The sequence below is a fragment of the Oryctolagus cuniculus genome, chromosome 10 (assembly GCF_051225735.1).
Source record: "Oryctolagus cuniculus isolate XC-2025 breed Fujian yellow rabbit chromosome 10, ASM5122573v1, whole genome shotgun sequence".
In the NCBI taxonomy this organism is placed as follows: Eukaryota; Metazoa; Chordata; class Mammalia; order Lagomorpha; family Leporidae; genus Oryctolagus; species Oryctolagus cuniculus.
This window is the reverse complement of record NC_142876.1, coordinates 52,733,042-52,742,873: the sequence shown is the minus strand read 5'-3', so window position 1 is coordinate 52,742,873 and position 9,832 is coordinate 52,733,042. Positions and strand designations below refer to the sequence as shown.

General features: G+C 44.4%; 1 protein-coding gene across 7 annotated transcripts in view; it reads right to left on the bottom strand.

The window, feature by feature from the left end:
- The window catches only part of ZNF521 (zinc finger protein 521), a 296,551-nt gene that overhangs the window by 163,407 nt on the left and 123,312 nt on the right, over positions 1-9,832 (bottom strand). For 5 of the 7 annotated variants that reach the window (XM_017344089.4, XM_008261154.5, XM_070050372.2 and 2 more), the window contains one exon: positions 3,154-6,506. In XM_017344089.4, coding sequence (XP_017199578.3) covers positions 3,154-6,506 — 3,353 coding nt within the window. Of the gene's footprint in view, positions 1-3,153; positions 6,507-7,711; positions 8,067-9,832 lie in introns of those variants that run through there. The other 2 variants (XM_089305235.1, XM_089305236.1) reach the window with 2 other exon arrangements.

The window sequence follows — 9,832 nt, the reverse complement described above, 5'->3', positions numbered from 1 at the left end:
GTAAAGGAAGAGGTTTCTAACATAGTGTATTTAAAACAAAGTGCCCAGATGAATAATTATAGCATTTTAGCAAAAACAAAGTATTTTTTTACAAATTCTGAAACCATTAAGCAGAGGATATGGGGTTCAAATTCAGATCCTCTGTCTTCAGTGACAGCTGAAGTGACAGCTACCTACAGTTATCCTTCTTTGAGTGTCACATGCTTTGTCTTTCATTTTTGGATTGTATGATTTTATATAGTACTTATCCTTCTCTAGATTTATATTTAAATTTAAATCCCTTTTAATTAGGTAATCTAGTCTCAATCCAATTAATTTCTTTTTCAGTCTCCGAAAGATGTGTGTGAGTGTCTACGAATATCTTTATGTGATCCTAAGTCACATTCTGAAAAAAACCAAACCTGCTCATGACAATATCTGTGGGCCCAGACTTCATTGCCTCCTGTAGCCTGCTTTTCTCCTCTGGAGTCTCAGTTCTCATCTAGAAGAGATGAAGATAGCACCTGCACCACCAAGCACTTCAATTCCAACCCAGGACACCGAAGCTAACAGACACACAAATCCCACGTCCTTTACTGGATAAAATTTATTCCTCCATAATATCCCTGTCTTTCGGCAAAGACTTACATAATGTTAACAAATAACTATTTACTATCTTTTTCTTGTTGACATTATTTCCAGACTTCCTTTTGTAAAACTCTTTTTGTGTTTAGATAATCTTCTATGTCTGTCCAGAGAACACGGCCTGATGTACGTTTTTCACTGCACATGCTACCATACAAAGTTCTATGATTAAAATGCTTTGATGAATGTTTAAAAATGGTGATGGGAATGACGATGAAAATGTTGAACAAATTAGTTTTGAGATGTGAAGGAAATGTTTACAATGGATTCCTGATATCTGGTCAATTCAGAAAATCAGACATCACTGCACGCTATTAGCAATCAAGTTTAACAGTGGAGTCCCTTCCACCCAAAGAGTCATTTTTGACCCTTAGTAGGTAGGTGTTTCAAGAACATGATTGCAAGCTTTAAACAAGGATTTCTTCTAACATATTAAATACTATCCTATATAACTGCAGGACACAGATAAGCTTCTAATTATCATTAAGATTTTAGGTATAATTAAGGACTTGACTATGCCTGAAGGATAAATTCTCCTAATCAAGTCACTCTAACCAAATTAACGTGTAAATACTATTCATATATGCTCATTCATTTCTGAGATATTCTGTCTGAAACGGTATTGTCATATATAGCAATTTATAAGAATCAGGAAATGTAAACCATGAACAGATAAGACAAAATATATGTTTGTTCATGAACAATCAGCTAAGAAATGAACAGTCAAGTTTTGCTTGATTTTAAGTACACAAACAGCACCACAATCACACACACACACACACACACACACAAATGCATTCATCATAATCTACCCTTACACAATATCAAATCAAACATGAATATACAAACTCCTTTAGGTATCTTAAGTACTAAAAATATTTTTTAAAATAAAGGCAAATTTTCTTGGTAAACATTTTAATAACTTTCACTCAAAACAGTTAAAAGTTAAAGGCATTTTGGTGACAAATGAAGACATTTGATTAGGGGCCTCTTACAGATGAAATTCTGGACTTATCTAATTTCTTCTGCTAATTCAGTTCATTGCCTAAGCTAATGATGTTATGGCTAAATAGAAAAATGTCTTTATTCTTAGAAGATGTCACGATATCTGCAACTTACTTTCATGTGGCTCAAGTTGATTTAAAAAAAAAATGGACTGCAGAGAGAAAGGAATGCAACAAAATGTTCCTTTATGGCCAATCTGGGAAATAAATATACAAACACACATTCATGTTCATTGTCTTCTTCCTTGAACTCTTGTATAGGCTTAAATATTAGGATAAACAATTCATGTTCCATGATCATAACTACAAATAACTGTATTTGGTCCAATTCATAAGCTCTGAGCCATGATCAAAACTATGTTCTCCTAGCTGTCTTCATCACTTGAAAGCATTCCATTTATTTAAATGAGAGAGAAGCACAGATTTACTCGGGGAGGGGAGAAGGGAAGGCGGCTTCCAAGTTTGGGAGTGTGCCTGTCACACAGATGCACAGTTCGCGGGGCCGGGCTCTGGATCAGTGTGCCCCCCTTGCAGCTGCCTGATGGCTATCTGCGGAGAGACGCAGGGGGCCTCCAGGAGGGTGTGCGTGCAGAGACAAGATAAGGAAAATGCAGTCACCCCAAACTGAAGGGAGAAGGGGCTCCCTGGGGTTTTCATTTGGACGGATCTCTAGATAGGGGCAGGTAGGGAAGTGGGAAGAGCTATCAGAAGCCAGGTGATAAAGCATAAAGAAATCATATGAAAATGAGCTGTCCCCTGCACCATGCCTAGGAATGATGAGCTTGCTTCTGCACTCACCGTGGCAAAGACAACATGAAACCACCATGCTCTGGAACTGAGGTGGGGGAGGGATAATTGGGAAACCTGAGAATGAAGACTTGGGGAGCGTGCTTTTAAACACTCTAATGGGCATGTGGTGCTTAATAAACACAGTGGCTTTTAAAAAATCCTGTGGTGAGAAAATATTTTCCTCACTATCCAGAAGACAAAGGACAACAATTGAGTGTTGACAGCACAGTGCTGAAAAGCCACCCCTACCCCATTTGTTATCCACAAAAATCTCTCGATAGATAGATAGATAGATGGATAGATAGATAGATAGATATTCTTTTGAATTTACTCGGAGCCAGCATGTTGGCTCATGCACTCTTACTCCGGTGTCATTATCTGCCTGCCATACACACAAGTCATAGCTGGGGATTGCAATTTGCGGTGAGGCGATGCTGAGATTCCAGATCTCAGTGGTGTTGGCATGAGTGCTGGTCTCCTCAGTCATAGAGAAGACAATATCCTAGGGAGACTGGAATTAGTCCTATTTTGCACCATTCAAGCCAAAATGCTGCTTATCAAGAAGCAAGTAATTGCTAGCTAATGGCTACAGGGGAAGGGGGAAAAAAAAAACATTGCATTTCAAACTAAGCATCTCTTGGCACTTGCCAAGAGATGGGGCTGTGGAAAGTGACAACTTAAAGCGGGGACAGTTGCTTGTGGAGGTTAAATAGCAAATGTGCAAAAGGCGAGTTACCTCATCCGACTGGGAGGGGCTGATTCTGGGCATGGGCGACACTTGCGGGGTTTTCAGCTGCGTGCTGTTGCTCTCTGGCACGAGCTCGCGGTGCACGGTTTGGATGTGGTTCTGGAGTTCGCTTTCAGACTCAAACTTCACATTGCAGCTCGAGCAGCGCGTCTTCAGTCCCCCCACCTTGCCTTTCCCCTCCATGGCACTCAGAGTCTCACTCTGGCCCAAGCCTGGTCTATTCGTGCTGGGAGGGACGTTGATGCCCGGGCTACTGCTCTTACTGAGATTCACGCAGCCAGCACACAGACCATATGGCAGGCCGTTGATGTCAAGTTTCACCAGATCTTGCTTGGAACGGAACTCTTTCAGGCAAGATGCGCACTTGTACAGTTTCTGGACGTGCTGGCCACGCCCCGTGGCCTGCACCGTGGACCCATTCCCGGTCTTCTGCATGTGGAATGTCCCGTGGATTTTGAGTTCCAAGGTGGAGGTCACCGTCTGCATGCACACCACGCAGCGAAATCCCGTCAGGGAATTCCGCAGGTCAGGGTGCATTTGGCAATGCTCTAGAAACTCCTCTTCGCTCTGCAGCGGCATCTTGCAGATTCGGCAGTTTCCAGTATCGAGGCTCTTACTGTGTGTGACTTTGTGTTCGGTGAGAGTTAAAAGGGAGGGAAAGCGCTCGCCACAGATTGGGCACATGTAGTGTTTGACGGGGCCCAGGTGGGTCTGCATGTGTTCACGGAGGCCGTTTTCGGAGAAGAAGGTTCGAGAGCACACGTTGCACTTGTAATTCCCTTTAATGAGCTCGGCTTTCTTCTTCACGATGGCGCTCTCCCCGGGCCTGATGTTGTGGTCTCGCAGCTGGTGATTCTGCAGCAGCGTCTCCATGGTGTAGGCTGCCCCGCAGATGTCACACCCGTACATGGGCTCCGAGGTGTCCACATCTTCCTCGCTGCCGTCATGGCTGTTGTGTGACTCCTGGCTGTTGGTGAGCAAGGTCTGCAGCTCCACTTCCTCCTTCTGCACTTGCTCGGATGCTCCGTTCGTCCCACAGTTGGGCGTCTTGGTTTCAAACACGCAATGCTTCTCCCGCAAGTGCTTCTCTAGCAAGATGATGGCGTGGAAGGCCTTACTGCAGAACTTGCAGTTGTACTTCTTGCTGTGGGTGGTGATGTGGCACTGGAGCTCCACCTCGGTGCCGAAGGACTCCCCGCAGAAGATGCACTTGTGCACCTTGCCTTGGTTTTCCAGGTGGTTGTGCTTCACGTGCAGCTGCAAGTCGGTCTCGTTGCGGAAGTCCCAGTTGCAGGACGTGCACCGGTAGACCTTCTTCTCATTACTGTGCTTCACGGCCAAGTGCAGCTGGATGGAGACCTTGGAGTCAAAGACCTCTTGGCAGAGGGTGCAGCGGAAGAAGACAAAGGTGTGCATGTCCAGCAGGTGTTTCTGGAGGTCGTCCACGGAGGTGAACTGCTTGTCACAGCTCTCGCAGATGTAATAGGTCGATGTGATCATGAAGTGAATGGTAACGTGCTTCAGCAGGGACTCCTGGTTGGGGAACTCCTTGTTGCACTGAGGACAGGTCAACTTCGGAAGCACGGTGTCAAGATGAGTCTTTAGGTGAGTCTGAAAGCTGTCCAGGGACGTGTACTTAGCACCACACTGATTGCAGATGTACTCTCCAGCCGGGCGCGCAGGGGCACCTCCAACTGCCTGCATCATCTTAAGAGACGTCTGCTCGATGGCCACAGGAGACAATGGGCTCAAGGCCCGGGATTTCTTCCCATTGTGAATATAATTCAGGGCCAAGGGAATGTTTTTATGGTTCTCTTTGATATGCTTGTTCAGTTTCAGAACACTGTTGAAGATCGGCGAATTAGTACAATAGGAACAAGAATAGACTTCTACTACTGGTTCTTTGGGCGTCCCAAGCACTGGAGACCCAAACCGTGAGCCGCTGAGGTCACAATGGACCTGTCTTATGTGCTCTTCCAGGGAAGAGTCCGTGAGAAAGCCCATGTAGCAATGGGGGCAAAAGAACGCATTGCTATCCTTAGCGGCGGGGTTTGCAAATCCGTGAGAACAGCGGATGTGCTCCTGAAGCGTGTTGAGGTCATTGACGACTTCAGAACAGAAGTTGCACTGGTAGACGAGGGCAGGCATGGCAGAAACAATCAGACCTGGGTCCTGAGCTTCATGCACTTGCTTAAGATGTTCATTTAGGTTATAGAGGGAGGGCAACACCTCCAAGCAATACTGACAGATATGGGCCTGTTCTGGCTTATCCAAATGCATAGTTTTCAGGTGAATCTGCAAGACTGCAAGACTCGAAAATAACTGCTTGTTGCAGTAAATACAGCTGTAGGTAACTTTTGCTTGTTTACTCGAGGGGCCGGTCATGTCAGGGGTTTGTTGAGCAGCCCGCTTCCTCCCTCGACTCTTTGGGATGGGGGGCGCGGCTTCCACCATGGTAGAGCTGTCCACTGAGAGGTTGGAGTCCGGAGTCGTGCTGGACACGGAGGTGTAGCCCACGGTGACCAGGGAAGGGCTGTTGCTGTGATTGCAGGACTCTGGTTGCTGGTGACTGTCCATGTGGCTGTACAGTTCCTCCACCGTGTGGAAACTCTCCGAACAAATGCTGCAGGAGTTCTTCTTCTCCGCCCCGTGCACCTGCTCCATGTGGTTCACGAGGGAGGTCTCCTCCACAAAGAGCTCGTGGCAGTAGACGCACTGCAGGGCGGCGCGGTCCTCATTCGGGGAGCATTCTGGGTGGCACTCGGCAATGTGCTTCTGGAGGTCTTCCGGGAAGTCGAAGCCTTCCTCACACTGACTGCACTTCTGAGTGTCCTTCAGCTTCCAGTCCTCCATCCTGGAGCCGGCCTGGGAGCCGTCCTTGTTCCGCTCGTGAACCTGCATGTGTCCGTGTAAGGAACTAGAGGACAGGAACCCCCGGCGGCAAATGGCACATTTATATGGCTTGTTGGATGTGTGAGTCTTTAAGTGGATCTTCAAGTGATCACTTCTGGAGAACGCAGCATCGCACTCGCTGCAGTGGTACTTCTTGTCCCCCGTGTGCAGTTTTATATGGCGGTCTCGGCTCCGCTTGTGTTTGAACAGCCTACTGCAGTAGGTGCACTTGAAAGGCAGTTTGTCACTGTGACTCTGCTCATGGTGCTTTAGGTAGCTGAGGCGGCTGAACGACTTGTCACAGAACTGACACGGGTACGGCAGGCCAGGGCCACCTTCTTCCTCTCCAAAGTCGCAACCTTCTCCATGGCTGGGGGAAGTCTGGTCCTTGCTGGACGGTGAGGAAGCCGGCCAAGAGCAAGTGGGATCATCTTCAACATCCACTCCATCTGCAACAAGAAGCAAAGGGACATCTCACTTTATGCACTGAGACATCAAGAGTGAGTCTACTCTACCATTTCAGTCCGCATGTGCTTGGATTGGTTGGATGACCTTGAACCTTTCTGCAAAAATAAAATAAAGCAGAAGAGAAAATATCTGAGTGAGATGTTTTCAAATCTGAGCTCAGAGCTTTTATTCTAGACTTACTCTTCACTGGGTTGTAAAATACAAAAATATATTAGATAAGTCTATATCTAAATTACCCTTTTATTACTTTTTATCATTCTTCCTTAGAAGCAAGGTATATATTACACATTGACAATTTTATTAAAATGCAGATTTTAATATATTTAATGTTTCTTTTGTATTCATTCTAAAATGATTTGCATATTATGTGAGCATCTGAAGAACCAAATGAAAAGAGGAAATATTACAGGAATGATTTAAAATTAATGCAGTCAACCCAGATGTCTAATATTTAATAAAAAATTCCCTCTGCATTTTGCTTGTTTTTATATAAAAAGGCAATTCTGAAGACCAAAATCTTTTATGGGGTTCTTATTGATACAGACCTTATTGCTTTCAGCAAAAAAATATTAAAAAGTAAGCACATGAAAGAAGACAGAAAACACAATAATAATTACGTCTTGTGTAATGAAAGACAACCAGGATTTCTTCAATAACTGAAAGATTCGAATACCATAGGCCAGAAAATGGCTTATTAAATGTTAGAAGGGTACTGCTGGATATTACATGTAGCCAGGATCAGCCAGGATCAAGAAAAAATGAGAGTTTCACAAGGGCCAGATTTTAATAGTGTATTTTGTTTGGAAAGTTCAAGAGGTGGCCCACCATTTCTTCCTCTTGCAAAAGCCTCAGCAGCCTGAACTTCCTTAGCTAAACAGGACCTGCGCTTTGAGGTGAGCAGAGACAAAGCAACTTGTGAAAAACTGGAAACAGGAAAGGTGATAAATGATTATGGTAAATGCTGAAAGATTTATGAGTAACAAAGAAAAGACAAACAAGACTGTGAGCCAGAGAGAAACGTAGCAAGTTCTCCAGGAAGAAACTCTGCCGTACTTGAGGTGGTTTTCTAAAACCATGTTCTTAGCAAACGCGCAGTCTTACAACATCCAAGCAGAAAATAAGACTTTCTCCAAATGGGTTATGAAACCCGCTCCCCATCCCTCCATGCTCCCTGCCCCAAACATACCTACCAGCTTTTTTCCTTTTCCAATCTATCATTTCAGGATTGAAAGAAATTTAAAAAATTTTTCACTCTCCAAAAGAGCAAGATTTTTCACAAACTCAGATAGGTAAAGGCCACGGGTGGAGCTGGTTAGGATGAGGTTTCTGCTAGAATAATAGTTCCTAACAGCATTAAAATAGTCTAACCATGTTCACTCAGAAGATGAGCAAATAAGTTATTAAATTCTTCCAAGCTGAAGTTCTCTAGCCAGCCAACTGATTAGCATAAAAGTAGACTGGTGAGCATCATGAAATGAATTCCACGTCTGCCTTCTTTAAGGTAACAAGATTTTACTAGATTGTCAGCCTCTTTCTTATCCACAGGAAACAGATGAGGATCATTCCTTTCCTGCATCTAGAAACTGATGACAACACCATCTCACTATCAATGCCAGATGGCAGCCCTCTCACTCTGAGCAAACAACCAAACACCATTCCTGGACATCTGCCCACCACAACAAAGCTCCGCCGTGCAAGGTGAAACCCGCACGATTCTGCCTCCTCGTTTAGACGACTCCAGAACCCCACGTGTTTCCTGCATAGGAAAGGGTCTGCCCGCCGTGGGTATGACTCCAGAACCCCACGTGTTTCCCACATTGTAAGGGTCTGACTGCCGTGGGTGTGATTTAGAGGGAACACATCCAGAAACATGCAGATCAGCTCCATTCACCTCCCCACACACAGAGAAACAATTCTAAAAAGCTAAACCCCAGCCTCACTGAGGACCTGGTTTTCCCTCAGAAGTATTAAGTCATCCATAGTTGTTACCCTTCAAACCAATCAAAATTTCCAATATTTCTCCTAACTGAAAAAAAAAAAACAGTTTATTAAATTGCTCAGCCTCCTAGATAAAATAAAACACATTTTACATTTCCCTTGCAGGCTTATATTCTGCTATTTCATTTTAAAATATTTTCAAATACATTACCTTCTTCATACATTTGGAACAAAGAGTGAATCAGAATTTGTCACACATCTAGACTGAAAAGAAGCCACTATTGAGCATGAAAATTTAGTAAGTGAATTTATTATTAAATGTGTAGATTGTGTCCAGGCATGATATATCATTATACCAAATGCATAAAGAATTATACAACGACGGGCCGAGAGTGTGCAAAATCTGATGCCAAGTTTCTATCAGGTTCTGTCTGTGGTCCAGGCCCGACTATACCTGTTACGTAACTGTTCTCTTAAGCTTGTAAATTTCAGTGTCATGTCAAGTGAGCTGAAGGCTAGGATCAAGTTTGTAACTAGGATTCAAGGGGGCTGCAAACCTTTTCTTCACTCTCCTGGCCCTGTCACTTGGCTTAGAACTGGGAAGACACAGAAGTCACCTGTGGCTTAGGGCTGATGGACAGAGGGGACCAAGCAGGGAAGTAAAAAGGTTGAGTAAGGAATGCCACTTTTGGAAAAACCTATAAACTTTTCCTGAAAGACTGATTTCTGTTGTAAAAACTAAATGGGTAAAAAAAAAAAAAAAAAAAAAAAGAAAGTCACTTGCCAGGACTTCCCTTGAGAAGACTCCCAGGGTCCCAGGGGGCTGCCCCGCGTCTCCCGGGCATCTGCCTCTCCCAAGACCTGGTTGGCGGGGTCTTGGCCAGCCAGCATTGGCTAAGGTCGACCCACGCCTCTGAAAGTGACCCTTCTCCACTAACTGAAGCTTTCTGGCAGCTCAGGAGCAGACTTTCAAAGACTAATCTCCATGTAAACAATGTCAGTTTCTTTTTAGGTGTGGAAGAAACTACAACTTGAACTCACTCACTATACAGAGACTGTCCGTGTCACGGCTAGTTTTCTGCATTTTAACATGAAGAACTTAAAGTGTGCATGTTCCATTTTAATTTTTGGCATCACTCACTTCGCACTAGCCGACTCTCCGAGAGCCCTAGCTCTTACTGCTGAAAAAAAAAAGAGAGAGAGAGAGAGAAAAAACGTTGCTGGAAACCAGCTCTGTGGCCTAAAAGTCTATTTAAAGATGCAAGTGTGTGTGCGCAGAGAGTGCAGATGTTTTTCTACAGCACCCGTACTTGGTGAGTTTTTCACCATTTCCATAAAGCACATTACAACAAGTGTGTGAACACTCCGA